Source organism: Macrotis lagotis, chromosome 5 (genome assembly GCF_037893015.1).
Source record: "Macrotis lagotis isolate mMagLag1 chromosome 5, bilby.v1.9.chrom.fasta, whole genome shotgun sequence".
Taxonomy (NCBI): domain Eukaryota; kingdom Metazoa; phylum Chordata; class Mammalia; order Peramelemorphia; family Peramelidae; genus Macrotis; species Macrotis lagotis.
Window position 1 is genome coordinate 55920493 of NC_133662.1, and position 18221 is coordinate 55938713.

The 18221-nt window shown below is 34.0% G+C and overlaps 1 protein-coding gene across 1 annotated transcript in view; it reads left to right on the forward strand.

The window, feature by feature from the left end:
- Positions 1–18221, forward strand: part of COL19A1 (collagen type XIX alpha 1 chain) — a 407957-nt gene that overhangs the window by 89222 nt on the left and 300514 nt on the right. Inside the window, exons 10-11 of the mRNA XM_074237299.1 lie at positions 13593–13637; positions 17988–18032. Of these exons, the coding sequence (XP_074093400.1) occupies positions 13593–13637; positions 17988–18032 (90 nt within the window). The remainder of the gene's footprint in view (positions 1–13592; positions 13638–17987; positions 18033–18221) is intronic.

Sequence of the window (18221 nt, forward strand, 5' to 3'; positions counted from 1 at the left end):
ATGCACTGATGCTTCACAAAGCCGAAATAGACAGAAACTTGATAAGGGCAGAAGGTAACAGGAGGACCGGAAAAAGGAAAATTCCTGCTAACTCTGCAAGTTATTCCATTTCTCTAATGACTTTTTATTCCCTTCTAATTCCTTCCAGTAGCACCCAAGGAGTGCAGTTGGCAGACCATACAACAGATGGATAAGTGGCCCACATGTGTTGAGTCTGGCACATCGACACTGGATGTTTGCTAGCCACATTTTGAGAACTTGGTTTACTTGTGCTTCTGGTTGGAGTGCTTCACTCACTCCATTAGAATCCAGTCTATAAATATTACATGCTATTATAAAAGGAAAAAATCACATCTTCTTTGCTATTTGGCTGAAGGGGGAAGTCAAATAACTCCTTAGTGTTCAATTCAAACTGCAAAAGGTGTTTAGGATGGACTGTTTCTAAAGTACTTTGTTAAACTAGCTTTAGCAATTAAAACATGGGGAGAAAAATTGTGAAACCAGAGGTTTCAAATAGATGAGAGTAATTCATCCTAGTGATGCTTAATGAAGACGACTCATCTTTATATTAGTAACAATACAAGAATAGGTTTGCTCTACAATAATACTGAAAAAAACCTTTTTATTGTGGATTTGTATGTGTTCTCTGATGTCTTGAGGGCCTCTTAATTAAAAATATACTTTTAAGGAAGTAGGAACTGAAACAAGTAAAGTTAAATCAGCAAATTTTTCTTAAACATTTGTCCCAGATGCTCTGCTCAGTGCAGGAGAATAGAAAGAAAGTAAAAAAAAAACAACTGCATACCTTGCCCTTACAGGGCTCACATTCTAATAAAAGAGAAAACATGCAAGCTATATACGTATATATATATATATATATATATATATATATATATATATATGTATATACATATATATATATATTTATATATATATGTGTGTGTGTGTGTGTGTGTGAATTGACATACTTCAGAGGGAAGGGATAACAATCACCTGCCAGCAGTAGGTGGGGGATTAAAGGTAGACAGACAATAGGGGGGGATGTCTTACAGAAGGTAAGATTTAAACCAATCCTTGAAGCAAACTAGGAAAGCTTGGAGGGGGAGACAAGTTGGAGGAGCACTCCTGGCAAGGCGACTGAAAGTGGAAAAAAGGCACTCTACAAGAAATGAAGTGCTGTAATTTAGAAACAACAGAAAGAACATGATTGGATCAAAGAGTACATGGTTGGGAGGAGGGTAGAGAATAGTAAAGAAATGTATAAAGGCACCTACTATACAGCCAGACACTCAACTATTGTAAATGTTATCTCATTTGATCCTCAGAATAACCTTACAAAGCAGTTTCTGTTAATTTTCCCCATTATTAAAGTTAAAGAAAAGGAAGCAAACAAAAATTAAGTGTCTTTCCCAGCATTAGGCAACTAATCCCTGAATTCAAATTTGAATTCAGTTCTCTTTTCCTGACTCTAGGACTTAGCATTCTATTCATTACACTATTTTTAAGTTGCCTCTGTTCAAAGAATATGTATCATAAAACTGGAAAGGCAGAAGGAACCAAGTTATAAAAGACTTTAAAAGACAGGATTTTATAGTTGATCCTGGAGGAAATGAAGAGTAAATGAAATTTATTGAGTGACATGACTAATCAAATAAGAACAAATTTAATGGGAATAAACAAAAAACAGACTTCACAAGTACAAGATAGGGAAACAACTGATTAGCAGTTTGTCTAAAAAGGTTCTGGAGTTTTTGGTGGTCTGCAAGATTGATATGAGTTAGTTGATATGGCAGGCAAATGAGTTAACAATCTTGGGCTGCATTGAGAGGTATCATTTGCAGGAATGAAATGAAAGTCCCTTTATATGCTGCAATGATGGTATATTAGGTTCCAAGAACCATAATTTAGGAAGGATGTTGATCAGATGGAGACTATTTAAAGAACAGAATCTAGACTGAGGAAGGGCTTTGACTTCATTCTATGTAACAATTTGTTAAAGAAATTGGGGATATTTAGCTTAGAAAAGATTCAAAGGAGCTATGATATCTTTTTGTTTTTACATTATCTTGTGAAGAATCTTGTTTTGTCTCTTATCAAAGGATAGAAAGAGGAGGAATAGTAGAAGCTACAGAGAAAAATAGACTCTTTATTGAAGGAAAAACTTGCTATCGATTAGGACTGTCCCTAAGCTGTATGCGCTACATCCTCTTCCTTAGGAGGCAGCTAAAGGTTCAGTGGGTAGAGATCCTGAAGTCAGGAGGAGGACCAACTGGATCTCAGACATTATCTCTGTGAGCTTGGACAAGTCACTTAACCCTGATTGCTTCACGTCCAAGACTATCTCCAGTCATCCTGATTCACAGCTGGCCTCTGTACTCAGATGACTCTGGAGGAGAAAGTGAGGCTGGTTACTTAGCATCCCTCACTCAAATCCAATTCATATGCATGTCACAGCATCACCTCCCTGATGTAATAGTCTTTTTTTTTGAAAATGGAGGACAATCATCAAATTCTCCCCTAGGGAGGTTTCATTAGGAGGTTTTTAAACTCAAGTGGATGATTAATTGTTGAGAATGTAGAATTGATTCTTTTTCAAATATGGATTGTGTTAGATGATTGCTGGAGGTCCCTTCCAAATTCAAATTTCTGTTATTCTGTAGTGAATGGCTTTCAATCTCATATTTAACACTGTAAACTTTGTCTTTTTGTCTTTCTGGAATTAAATTTATAATGGAGGAAAATGTGCATATGACTTGAAGTTATTTCTTATTTTCTCTCTCAAGAGAGAGAACCAGGCATAGATTTTTTCATGTCTCTTGGTTTTTGTTTTTATTTTTAGGTTTTTGCAAGGCAAATGGGGTTAAGTGGCTTGCCCAAGGCCACAGAACTAGGTAATTATTAAGTGTCTGAGGCCAGATTTGAACTCAGGTACTCTTGACTCCAGGGCCGATGTTCTATCCACTGTGCCACCTAGTCACCCCATGTCTCTTAAGAATTATTGGTACTCCCACTAGTTTTTTTTTAATGTGGCTTGGATCTATCAATATTTACCATCTAAATGAAAATGAATAGATTTTAAAATATTTATTAATTCATTACACCAATTTTAAGAAATACTATATGTTAACATAGATAATATATTAATTATAAAAGATAATTATTGAGAATGGCATTACTTTGCATATTGTTTTTTGCAAATCTCTTTAAAGTCTAACCTAATAGAAGAATAGATTCTCACATCAATCTGTTGAGATTTTTTTGTTGAAATATATGAAGAAAATCTTATCTTGTGAAGATATTCAGTTGAAAAAGGGAGGAGTATTTTAAGAATCTTTTCAGATAATTATGAATATCCCTCTTTGATATTATACTACAACTCAACAAGTGATGATTTCTTAAACATTAGATGCAATGTGGAATTTGAAATTATGTCGATAACCTTTTTGTGCTCTGTGACATTAAAATATATTGCACTTTGAATGGATCTTTTTGCTCATGCATAGTTTTGGTATATCATACACTTAGTCATTCAAAAAATATTGGCTCACAAAGTTATGCATAGTCTTTAAGTGTTGATAAATTTAATCATACAATATAAAAAGTCACATTCACTAATATCACCTCTAATTTCATCAGAAAAGTCTTTAAGTAATGGGAAGCTATCAAGCTTCCATATAAAAAGGTTGTCAATTTTTCCAAAATTCTAATTTCAACTATTGTCAGTTGGTTTCCTTGATGTGACAGGCTCACTTTGTTTATTTTGAGAAAATATCTGCCAAATATCCAAGTCCAGATAATGATAGTTTTTCTGTCATATTTGCTTCTTTCAAGTAAAAATGATGCTCTATCGGGGATAAAAAAGAACTCAGTCTTATTAGTTCTTGTCCTCAGGACAAATATAGTCACTTTGGCATTTTAAAAAAGTGTTTCTTACTTCTTCACACAGAATGTTGACAAGATATGTACTCTTTAACAAAGTTAATAATCGTGTTACTTCCTCAAAGATAATCTTTTTTAATTTTTTAAATTTTTATTAAAGATTTTATTTATTTTGAGTTTTACAATTTTTCCCCTAATCTTACTGCCCTCCACCACCCTACAGAAGGCAGCTTGTCAGTCTTTACATTGTTTCCATGTTATACATTGATCCAAATTGAGTGTGATGAGAGAGAAATCATATGATTAAGGAAGAAACATAAAGTATAAAAGATAACAAGATCAGACAATAAGATATCAGTTTTTTTCCTAAATTAAAGGGAATAGTCCTTGAACTTTGTTCAAATTCCATGTTTCTTTATCTCTATACAGATAGTATTCTCCATTGCAGACAGCCCAAAATTGTCCCTGATTGTTTCACTGATGGAATGAGCAAGTCCATCAAGGTTGATTATCACCCCCATGTTGCTGTTAGGGTGTACAGTATTTTTCTGGTTCTGCTCATATCAGCATCAGTTCATGCAAATCCCTCCAGGCTTCCCTGAATTCCCATCCTTCCTGGTTTCTAATAGAACAATAGTGTTCCATAACATACATATACCATAAAACTATGGTTTTATTCCATTTTCCCAATTGAAGGGCATTTACTTGATTTCCAATTCTGTCCCACCACAAACATGGATGCTATGAATCTTTTTGTACAGGTGATGTTTTTACCCTTTTTCATCATCGCTTCAGAGTATAGACCCAGTAGTGGTATTGCTGGATCAAAGGGTATGCACATTTTTGTTGCCCTTTGAATGTGGTTACAAATTGCTCTCCAGAAAGGTTGGATGAGTTTACAGCTCCACCAACAATGTAATAGTGTCCCAGATTTCCCACAACCCTTCCAACAATTAAAATTATCCTTTCTTGTCATAATGACTAGTCTGAGAGGTCTGAGGTAGTACCTCAGAGAAGCTTTAATTTGCATTTCTCTAATAAGTAATGATTTAGAGCAATTTTTCACTTGACTATGGATTGCTTTATTCTCCTCATCTATAAATTGCCTCCGCAAAGATAATCTTAAGCAAAACTGACCTGTTTTTTTAAAACTGTATGTGGCAGTCGAGAAAATAATAATTACTAGTTCAATTTGATGCTTCTGTCTTGACTCTTGGTAATGTGTCAGCAGTGTTATCCACCATTGTTTTTATTCCACAGTAGAATTCTACAAGGAAAATCCAGGAGTTTCGCAAAAAATATACCACACATGCACAAAGGTCAACCATATATTGAATTTAAAGGAGGGAAATGGAGTAGTCATGAGCATAGGTATGACTAAGTGTGAACAATTAAACACTGAACATACTGTGTAATTGTAATATGGGCTCTGGAAGGTGGAATTAGAGATGAGACTGAGCACTGAGATTAAATATCTAAATGCAGACAATAGAATAATGAAAACTGGGTAGTCCTGAGGTGGTCCAGGAAGGATGAAAATGACCTGCCAAAAGTGAAAATAGACAAAAGGGGAATGAACATAAAATTGGTCGAATGATTAGGTGAAGAGAGAAATGAGTGAGATCTAGATAAGCATCATGGGAGGTTGAAGCTGAACATGGTGCAGGAGTAATCTGGGGGTGGAGGGACAGTCAAGATATATGGAGATGAGAATGAGCACTGTGTATGTTTGGACTCCAACCCATTTCCATTACCTTGCATTTATTTTGTATATGTTTATATATGTACTTCTATTGTTCATTATAGAACGTAAGGTCCTCGATGGCAGGGACATTTCATTTTTGCTACTTCATCCTGAGCACCTAGGGCAACAACTTTTCCATAGCACATTGATAACTTGATATGTTACTACAAATAAATACCACTATGAGTTTTTTGTTGATTTGATATGCTACTAGAAAAAATACAACTTTGAGTATAAGTGACATATGTGACATTTCTGTCTCTGAACTCCTTGGGGGCATTCACCTAGCCAGTAGCAGTATTTCTGCATCATGAATGCTTTAGTTACTTTTATTTTTTAATGCATAGTTGTAATTGCTTTCCAGGATAGTTAGACAAATTCACACATCTACAAGAAATATATTGGTGTGGTTTTTTTCCCCCTATAGTTCCTCTATTATATTTTTGTTGTTGTGCAGTCATTTTCAGTTGTGTCACTCCTTGATGATCCCACTTGGGTTTTTCTTGGCAAAGATACTAGAGTGGTTTGTCATTTCCTTTTCCAGCATATAGTAAATGTTATATAAATGTTACTACTACTAGTAACCCTAACCCTAATTCTTTAGGATTTACAAGTGAAGTAACTGAGGCAAACAGGATTAAGTGACTTGCCCAAGGTACTGTAGCTAGGAACTGACCAGATTTGAACTCTGGTTTCTTTGATTCCAAGTCTGGTGCTTTTATCCTTTGTATCACCCAGTTGCCCCCAATTTTGACTAATCTCAGGATTCATTTAAAGATAACCAGTATCTTTCGTTTTTATATAATCTATACTTCCAATTATATCCCTTCTATTCCCCAATTCAAAGAGTCATACCTTTTAAGGAAGAATGAAGACAGAAAGGAAAAAAAATAAAAAGCAGTTTGTCAAAATTCACATGTCAGCTGAGTGTGACCATAAATTGTCCCATAACTATAGACCCTCCTCTTTGCAAAAAAAAAAAAGGTAGAAAGTGCTTTTTCTCCTCTTTTATTCAGAGCCTGTCTTGGTTGATGTAATGACACTTCATTAAGGAATTTGGTTTTTGTCATTGATTTTTCTGTTATCCTCATTGTGTATATCGTTTTCCTAATGCTTCACTTTGTATCAGTTCACATAACTTCTTAGGCTTCTCTGAGTCCTTCATAGTTATAATTTCTTATAATATAATAATATTTCAGAGTTCATTCTTGCATTCAGAAGGTAAGCTGGTAAGGAGCAATAAATGCATCATTAAAATCTGACCTTAAGTACTATGTGATACTTGCAAAGTTACTGACCTTCTGCTTTCCTCAGTTTTCTCATTTTAAAAATGAGGCTAATAGTGATATTAAAATAACTTTGCAGGGTTATTATAAGAATAAAATAAAGGACTTAGCATAGTAAATTATATATAAACTTTACCACTATTTCTATCATTATTACTACTACTACTACTACTACTACTACTACTACTACTACTACTACCACCTCTTTTTCTTCCTCTTCATCCTCCTATTATTACTACTTGTTAATTTGGGAATTGTTTTTGTGGCCCCATCTCTCCCAAAATAATGCAAACCCGGTGTGAGCAGACAGTTTCATATTTGTCTTCATGTAAATAACTAGAATATAGTAGGTGTTTAATAAATGCTTGAAAATTAGTTAATTGGTAGAAGTGAGCTGAATATCATGACCATTGCTTCAGAATCAGCAACCCATTAGTCTGGGGTAGCCTCTAATGAATAAGCTCTCGTGAAGAATTTTTAATGAATTTTTCGTGGGGTTATTAATTGATGACAGCTACAGCCCAATCTTTAACTCACTGAAAAGTTACTTTAAGAAGAGAATGCAGGATCTGTTCCCATCCAGACTATGACTTACTAAAGAACTTTGCCTGGGAGAAAATGAATTAATGGGAGAAGGGTAATAGTCTTGAATCTTTTTATTCATTACCAAGTTAGTACTACATCCCTTAGTCCTTTGCCCTTACTAATTTTGCTTACCAAAACAATAATAACATGTTACTTTTTGATACCATGTTGTATAAAGATTTATTGTTTCCTTTGAGTTATATTTGTCTGTTATCTTTATATCTATTTTGTATTTTAAACAATGGTATATCCATATTGTTATAAAATACCTTTTTTAACTATTAATTATCCTTATTAAATTCTGTTTATAGGAATGTTTTCAAAGTTATGTTTGGTGAAAGATTGAATTTGTACCTAGGAAGGAGTATGGTTCCCTTAGATAAAGACAAACTTGTATAAGGGAGCAGAAACAGATAAAATAGGATATCAAGGAGATGATTGGTTTGGTAACAAGGCATTTTGTTTTACTTCACAGTATATTTAGGGAGAAAAAGTAGCTTTTTTGAAAGTCATGGGAATGCCTGAAAACCTGGAGAGTCTGGATCAGGATCTGGATCAGAGATCAGGAACATTTGCATTATGCTGCCATATAACTAATATCTCTCTTTGGGTAACTGTTTGGCGAGGCCAATGGATATAAATGAAGACAGAGTTATTCTTTTCTTTCCTTATAATTTCTCATTTGCCACATGAGTCAAGAATGAGCAGCATTTATTTGGTTGGGATAAGCTGTGCAAATCAATCACTACAAATTGATTAATTAAAGTAGGTAATAATTGGTTCTTTCTTATTTGAGAGAAGTCAAGGATATTTTTTTTAAATCAGACTAGCTTGAAGCTTCACATCTCCCTGAGAATGCTTTTGAATTGCACAAAGTTAAACAATAGGCGAAGTTTTTAACCTTCAAGTATAATTTGACCTAAGTTGACAATAGTTAAGAATTAGTAACTAATCTGGTATATTCTTTCTAGTTGTTACTTTATTTAAGTTTCTTAAAATAACCTGTTTCTTCTTAGAAAACTTCATTATTTTGTGTTTACATATTCAAAAGTTTTGCTTTTGGAAAATACAACTGAGTTGAAAAATTTGTAATTATTTTTCTTAATCAGCATTGTCTATTCCTTTGAACACTAGGGTATATGAAAAAACAGCACTCACCTGATGGTATCTTATCTTAATTATATATAAAAATAACTAGGAGGAAATAATTTTTGAGACCATATCTTGAATATTGAAACTTTTATTATATTAGTCAACATGAAAAATAGGAAAATTCAATGAAACCATGGAAAAGCAGAGGACTGCGTTGCCTTGCTATTTCAGTATGCAGATTTATTGTTTTGCCAAAATGTCTGGGAAGTAAGGATGTTTACTAATGCTAGTAAAGATATGATTGAGTGACACTGTGACCTTTGAGTAGAATTGATTTATTGATATAGATAAGGTTAATCTAATAATAAGCCTTTGGTTAGCAGGAATGGGTACAGTTTCAGATTTATATTTGTGCTTTCTTGTTTATGCCTCATTTTTCTGGAAAATCTTGTATATGCACTTGAAATGGTGAATGTGATGAGATGGTGGTCTGGGCTGCATGCCTATGAAAGTGATTGATCTAAGACCCATACATTGTACCTGTAAAATGATATACTGTCTATAGACACTTTTCATGTATTTTATGAAGAAAATTTGTCCCATGAGAACAACCATTGGGGTCTTTACTATTCCTATGGAACTTGGAATCTTATATTAGACAATCTCTAGTCAGAAAATTTTAAAGATTCATCTTAGATAAAGAAAACCACAACTTGTTTTAATTTTGTAACAATCACAAGGGTAAAATTAGAAACAGAGTCCATCCAGGAGACCTGCATTCTAGAAACCTATCTTCTACTTGCTTTATGAACTTGGAAAAGTCACTTTACTTGTTTTGGCCTTAACCTCCTTAACAAGTAGAATAAAAGAGATAAACGTGATGACCTCCAAGTTGCTGTGTAGAAAACACATTATTTGATTAAATAGAGAAAAATATTTCCCCTTAACAAATTTATGGCAGTACATGACAGAATATTTACAGTCTGTATAACATTACTATGTAAGTGCCAGGACACATAAAATGAAATGTCATATCCACCAAAAAAATTTAGAATGAGTCCTGTGTAGACCTAGGCTGATATTAAGACAGTGATAGTACTTAGGATTCAAGGTGGTCATATAATGAGCAAATATGAAAAAAATGACATCGGCATAATGATATTTATCAAAATGGTTTTTTTCCAAAAGTACTTTTGGCACTGGAGAATTTTACATCATTGAATTACATATATCTTATTATTGTGTTCAACTTGTAATATGATATAAAACATTAACTTGACCAATGAATTAAAGTAATACTGTCCTTTTTGAACAAGTGGACATACTTCTGCAGTGAGTAAGAGAAGCTCCACTTCCATAGGAATGTTTCCTGGCACCAGATACTTGGAGTGTTTTTAAAACCATTGAGTTAGAAAATGCAAATTTCTGTGAGACTAAAAAAGACCTGAAAACCAACATTAAATTCCCTTCTGCCAGGTCTACTATAGAAATATCTTTGTAATGACGGTACAAAGATAAGATGATTATACTTTTTCTTCCTTCAAAACTTAATTATATTAAGATAACATTTATTAGGCAGCATTTAGTTCTCATTTTCAATTTATATTGTTGGGTTGTACTTTTTTACCTTTTTTACCTTTTTTATTTTTGTTTGTTAGAGTTCAATATTCTGCTTAGCACATAGTAGATACTTAATGTGTATTTTGGTGCATTGACAAGCCTATGTAATATTTGTGTATTTAGGACTATTGGAATATGATGTTTATCTGTGTATATTTTACCTGGCCCTAGTAGAATTATAAGCGACTTGAGGGCAAGGATTATTATCTTTTTCTCTTTGTATTTCCAGTACCTTACTATGGTGCTGAGAACACAGCACATGAAGAGTGTTTAATGAATATTTGCTTAATTTAGGGTAGAGATCAAGAAGCCAAGGTAAATTATTATTATAATAAACACGTTTTTCAATTGTTTCAATTGTGTCTGATTCTTTGTGACCCCATCAGGGGTTTTCTTGACAAAGATAATAAAGGGATTTACTTTTCCCATTTTCCCATTTCCCAGCTCATTTTTTAATTTTTAAATTTTTTTTTGCAAGGCAATGGGGTTAAGTGGCTTGCCCACTTGCTAGGTAATTATCAAATGTCTGAGGCCAAGAACTCAGGTACTCCTGACTCCAGGGCCGGTGCTCTATCCACTGCGCCACCTAGGCACCCCATTTGTAGCTCATTTTACAGATGAGGAAAGGGAGGCAAACAGCATTCAATGACTTACCCAGGGTGACATAGCTAGTAAGTGCTTTAGGCTGAATTTGAGCTCAGACTTTCCTGATTTCCTGGTATTCTATCTACTGTGCGACCCAGTTTCACTTACAGCTTTCTACAACTTAACTGAAAATGTTTGACTGTTTTCAAATACCAGTACAGAATAGTAAATAAAAAACTGGTCTTAATTTTAGAAAGATCTGGGTTTAGGTTTTGTCCTTAGCACATACTGACTGCAACTTAAAGGAAATGACTCCCCGGTGCTCTAGGTACCTAAGATCTTAAATGACAGAGGGGTGCTTGTCTGCTTCAGTAAAGGATGTTCCTTTTCTGGGTGTTCACTATACCAGTAAAACATAGGTCCAGTTACTTTCTAAGCTTATAAACTAGATATTGTCAGAAATCAGTGAATTTCAATAAATGGAGACTGATAGGTGTCTGCTAAAAACTGCACAAGGCAGGATTGAAAGAGCATATAGATTTTTTTCTTTCTAAAATTCTCAAAATTGTTTACTTTTAACCCAAGTCCATTCAATATGACATTGTCTAAAATTAAAGGCAGTTAACAGGACTACCAGTAGGCACGAGACCCTTGTGACCTTTAAAACACAAATATTCCCTATTGGGTCAAACAGTGTCTCAGAGGTTTGTGTATTACGTGAGGGGAAAAAAAGTGCCTTTTAACAGAATCCTCCTCAGTAAACCCTAAAGTTCACTGGCATTGCCCTAATGCCTTTGTTCACTAAAAATCTTATAGTTCTTTTTTTGTCTTTGGAAGGAACTTTTGAAAATTGTTGTCTTTTGATTTTGTATCACATTCATTTCTGAAGCTATCTCTTCTCATGCCCTTACCCAAAGAAGCCTCCCTTATAACAAAAACTAAAAAGAAGGGGAAAAAATTGTTCAGCATAATTGTCTATTGTCATTGTTCCTCACCTCTGAAATGAAGGAAGGGAGGTATATTTTTTCAGTCCTTGAGACTAATATTTGAGACATTTAATGAAATGTAATTTCATTATATTATTAGAGTACTGTATATTATTTTCCTGCTTCTGCTTATTTCACACTTTCAGTTCATTGAAATCTTTCTCAGTTTTTTCTCTGATTTTTTCATGTTTATTATTTTATAGGGCAAAGTAATAGTTCACTGTGTAAACAAAACATGATCTGTTTAACCGTTCTCTAATCAATGGATATCTACTTTGTTTTCAGTTCTTTGCTATTGTAAAATAAATTGCAGTGAATATTATTTTGAGATATATATATATATATATATATATATATATATATATATATATATATATATATGTATATGGGGCTTTTGTCTCCTCGGGACATAGGCCAAGGAGTTAGATTTCTGTGTCATAGATGTGCATTTCAATTACCTTTCTTGTATAATTTCAAATTATTTTCCAGAGTGGTCAGACTATGTTGTAGTTTCACCAACAGTGTATTTAATGTGGTGGTCTTTGAAAATTTTCCTTCATTGTTATCTTTGTCCATTTGCTGAGCATGAAGTGATATCTCAGGGTTATTTTGATTTGTGTTTCTCTTCTTATTAGTAGTTTGGAGCACTATTTCATATTAACATTAATGGTTTACTATTGAACAAAAAGTTCATTGATATTTCAAATTCTATATTGGATCTAACCTTTAAGAAACTACCACTTGTTGAGTTATGGCACATAAAGAAGAATATTCACAATTATCTATAAAGACTCTAATATTGATATTTATTTGTTCCTTGAACAATTGTAATTAGTTATTCATACCTTTTTTAAAAATTTAAGGCAATGGGGTTAAAAGACTTGCCCAAGATCACACAGCTAGGCAATTATTCAATGTCTGAGGCTGGATTTGAACTCAGGTTCTCCTGATTCCAGGGCTGGTGCTCTATCTACTGTGCCACCTAGCTGCCCAGTTATTATACCTTTTGACTGATTTTGTATTAATAAATTTTTCTTGGTAATATACACACATATATTAATTTAATTTCCTATATATCTTTACCACCACCCCCATTTTTTCAAACTTCGTTCTAGTTTTCTCCTGTCAAGCAGAGAGTTCTTTCCCAAGTAATTTGTTTTCTAGATTATTTATCATTGATTTACTGATTCAGTTATTTGTACTTCTTGGTTATCTAGTTTATTCCACTGATTTACTTTTTTAAGTTTCTGACTACTAATTGGTTTTGATGATTTCTATGGATAGAACAGTGGTCTTGGAGTCAGGAGGACAGAAGTTCAAATCTCACCTCAGACACTTGACACTTAACTAGTTGTGTCACTTTACCCTGATTGCCTCGCATCCAGGGTCATCTCCAGTCGTCCTGATTCATATCTGGTCACTGGACTCAGATGGCTCCAGAGGAGAAAGTGAGGCTGGTGACTTAGCACAGCACCCTCTCACTCAAATCTGATTCATGTATTTGTTATATCACCTCCCTGATGTTATGGTCTTCTTTGAGGATGAAGAACAAATATCATCATATTTTGAAGTCTGGAAGTTAGCTATTAATTCCCACTTTTTCACATTATTTCCCTTTAGTATCTAGATCTTTTGTTCTTACAAGTGAATTTTCTTGTCATTTTATATAGTTCGGTTGATATTTTAATATAATTACAAATCTGTCAATTATTTTAGTTAGCATAAACTTTTTTTATTATATTGATGTGATCCAAGCATGAGTAACAAATCTAATTTTAATTTTTTGTGACACATATAATTTACTTAATTTTTCAGGGTGAAGATGGTTTACTTGGTGCTCCTGGATTACCTGGTCAAAAGGTAAAAATAATTATTTTAATATTTTATTTATTTTTAACATCCTTAGCATTTAAAATTGGAACAAGATTATTTTGAATTGCATTTAACATGGTGGAATCTCTTCAAAAGCCCCTATGGAAACCCACATTTTATATCTTCTATCTCAAAAAGATTTGTATTGAAGGGATTCACTCTCAAAAGGACATACCCTAAACACTTCTCCCATCAGTGATTTTTAATAACACTCCTTTTTGTAGAACACTATAATGGTACAGTTCATTGTCCCACAGGGATAAATTTATCAGTTTTAGAACTGCTTTATACCTTTAATGAACCCAGAAGTTTAACAGCTAGAGAGACTTAAATTCAAGCTGGAATCTAACAATTTCCTGACCAACAATATTTGATTATCTGAAACCAGCTTCCATTTTGAAAATTTGATTCAGAACAAACTCAGTAGAGTGGTGCCAAATGAATAAACTACTTTGAAAATCTCAAAGAAGGAATATAAACTGAACCCCTTCACCAACATTTGCCTAGAAATAATTGATTTATAATCTTTAATGTATGAATGGAAAAAAACTTTTATTAGCTTCTTTCTATGAGCAAAGCACTGTGGTAAGTACAGGAGAAGCAAATAGAAAAATAATACAAGGGGCAGCTAGGTGGCACAATGGATAGGGCACCGGCCCTGGAGTCAGGAGTACCTGGGTTCAAATCCAGCCTCAGACACTTAATAATTACCTAGCTGTGTGGCCTTGGGCAAGCCACTTAACCCCTTTTGCCTTGCCAAAAAAAACCTAAAAAAAAGAAAAGTAATGCAGACTCTGTTCTCAAGAAACTTACATTCTAATAGAGTCCAGACAATGGTTTGCAATGTTCAGCTTCAAGTCAGATGAAGAAAGGTACAGCCAGTAAAGCAGGTGGTAATACCTCTCATTTCATGTCATTTCCTATGATTATTTTTAGAGGTTTTTTGTAAGGCAATGGGGTTAAATGGCTTGCCCAAGGCCACACAGCTAGGTAATTATTAAGTGTCTGAGGCTGGATTTGAACCCAGGTACTCCTGACTCCAGGGCCAGTGCTTTATCCACTATGCCATCTAGCCGCCCCCAAAGGAAACTATGATAAAAGTATCATTAGTTTATGATGTTGAACCATTAATAATGTCATGAATTTTGATGGTAATGACTCCCCCCCCTGGATTTTTACTACCTATGACTATACATAATCTACATCTCTATGAGGGTTGAAGAGATTACAACATTGACTAGATAATTGAAGCATCCTATTAGTATTTTATTTTATGAGAACTTTAGCTTTAAGGGATGTTACAGATTTAGAGAGGAAGGAGAATGATTATTTCTGACTTGAATTACTAGAAGCTCTGTAAGGGCTTTTTTCTGGTAGGCAAGGTGCATCTCATTATACCAACTGTCATACCATTACACAAACAACATTATGACAGGGGAGATCATTATTGATGGAGTGTGAAGTGTCCACAGGAACTAAGGGAACAATTTCCGGGATACAGATAAGTTTCACAGGTCTGTCCAGTAATATGCCAGAAGTGCTGTAAGTTGTCATTTTGAAAAGGTCCTTAGCTACTTCCTGTTAAGACTTTTTTCAATCGAACACATCTGTCATTAGATATGACTGAGTATGAAGAAGCCAGAAATGGCAAGAGTAAAATGGGAGCACTCTGAATTTCTTCACAGTATTTCTTGACAAAATCATTCATTGATACAGAATGTACTGTAGCCAAGAGTCAAATTCCAAGCCAAGGGATATGTAGATTTATCTGCTGGGAAATAACTTTAGACTTTCCAGCAGCTGTTTCTGGTGACTCCATCATGCTGACTGGGATGGGTGATGTGCTGGAGGCATTAAGTAGCTTAGATGCCAGCTTACATTAAATGGTGAAGTTAAGGAGACTTCTGTCTTCTGAAGCAAAAGGCTCAAACTTCACTCACTTTCTACCCAGGTATCCTTTAAGGAATGGGTCTAACAGAGTATTTTCTAATAATTTCTTTTCCATCTTGCAATTTTCATGACACCAAATCACACCTCATAGATATAGGAAAAAAGGTAGAAAGGAAGAAGTTTTTCTTTGTTTTTCTTCATTTTATGATTCATTCATCAAACATTTATTGACTGTTTACCCTGTGTTTTAGCATTCTACTACTTCTTATAGGCTATCTCTCTTTGACACACATATAAATATCTTGTAGGATTACAGAATGGCTATTATACTCAAGGGTTTCAGCAAAGAAAAAGAGTTTTCATCCTTTAACCCAATTCAATTCAATACTAGTTGTGTAACTTTCCTAAATTACTTAATGGAGATAATAATAGGACATACTTCCCATGGTGGTTGTGAGGATCATATGAGAAAATCATTTTAAAATGCTTAGCATAATGCCTGATCATACCATATTTCCCCATGTAAAGACACACTCTTTTTTTGAAAAATTTGGGGTATAAAAACTGGGAGTCTCATATAGTGCTTGTAGATTTGTAGATTTTTTTACTTGCATTTCATCCTTTTTTTGCACTTGTCTTTGTGCTCATTGTTTCACGTTTGTTACTGGTATATTGAGTTACATTTTGCCACATTCTGCCCAGAAATGGCTCAGAAAAGATTTTTCGTACAGTGCTGAATTCATGCTAGTTTGCAAAAGTGAATGGAAATCGTGCTACTGAACATCAGTTTGATCCTCCCGCAACTGAGAAAACAATATGAGACTGGCTATGGGAAGAAGAAACCCTACTGAAAACACCATGGCAGAAGAAACCCATGCAAGACAGAAAAATGGTCTGATTTAAAGAGGAAATTGAAGATTAGGATAAAGAGCAAAGGGCAATTGGAATTCCTGTGGCCACAAATATGGTTCAGCATGTTGCAAGAAGAATTGCTGATGAAAAAAAAGTGACTGATTTCAAAGGAGGACACATTGGTGCTTCAGGTTCCTGAAATGGATTGGACTAAGCATGTGTCCACACACCAGATTTGCCTAAAAGATGCTGAAAGCTATGAGCAGAAATTCCTTAGAATTTCATGATGAATAAAACTTGAGTTCATAACTTTATGTAATGCATTTTTTCATATTTATTGCCCCCAAATTAAGGTGTATCTTAATGGTATTAAATACTATATAAAAGCTATTATTATTATTATTAAAGTAACAAATATTTGTTAAATACTACATTATGTTGCACATTAGACTAAGCATCAAGGATCCACAATACAGTTTTTGATGGGTCATTAGTAATGAGGTCCACTATATCATCTCAACAAGGTACATATCCTTCATCAAAGAACCAGACTGCCTCTCTTTCTCTAGGGATCACATCCACTATATATAATAGATTTTGTTATGTTAGAATCTCTGAGTAAGGATGGGGGGAACAATCAAGTTTTGAGGAGAATTTGATTGAAATTTCCTCCTTAGACATGAAAATACGAAGTTTAGTAGCCTATCAAGGTGGCAATAGCTAGCAAATATGGAGTTGGTGTGCAACGTCTAGAGAATTCTATTTAGCAATAGATTATCCTTTTGTTTTGCCAACTTCTTTCATGGAGAAACCCAATTTTTGTGCTTTGGTTGAATAAAACTCATATTTGAATTTACTTTATCTGTATATTAAAATACTAATTCTTTAAAAAAACTTTATTGCAAAAACTTTTATACATGCCATACACATTATATGCATCTCTCTCTATCATCTATCTACCCACCCCCCCCTTTAATCTATCTATAGAGAAGAGAAGAAGGAGATAGAGGGAAGGAGAGAGGGAGGGAGGGAGAGAGAGAGAGAGAGAGAGAGAGAGAGAGAGAGAGAGAGAGAGAAAGAGAGAGAGAGAATGCATGTATATTCCATCCTTCAATGAATTCATGCTTTTGTGCTTTACTATGTTGTAAGGCGATCTTGAGTTTTTGAAGACTATACCAAGAGAGTATAAGTTTTCAAAAACTCAAGATTTCCTTACAACATAGTATGGGGCATACATTCCTAAAAAAAGCTGGAAATTTTGGAATGTATGCCCAAGGATATATTTATTATATATTTATATATAATATATATATATATATATATTATATATATTTATTTATTATAAATCTCATCTGAATATGAGACTGGTCAAGTTAGGAAAAGCTGGTCATCCAAAGTTGGTCATTAGGCAATTAATTTTTTGACCCCAACAATTCACGAAAGCTATCTACTAAAGTTTGGAAAATTTCCTGTATATATCAGGAAAAAAGCACCCATACCCATGAAGGTGTTGATATATAAGTTAAACTGGATTGAATTAAATTTTTTAAAGTATTGAGGCAGTACTGTTATATGTGTCACATTTCTTTACAACAGGGAGAACATGGCTTTGAAGGAAGAAAAGGTGAAGTTGGTGAGAAGGTAAGAATTTTTAAAGAAGAAACTTTTTTTTGAAAACAAAAAATATATTTGACTATTTTTCCATTTACATGCCTTAGTAGTTTTTTTTAACATTCATCATTCTGAAAATTTATAATTTACACATTTTTCTACCACCCTCCCTTCCTTTCCCTCCTCCTCTTGGTGGCAATCAGTCTGATCAATTTGTAC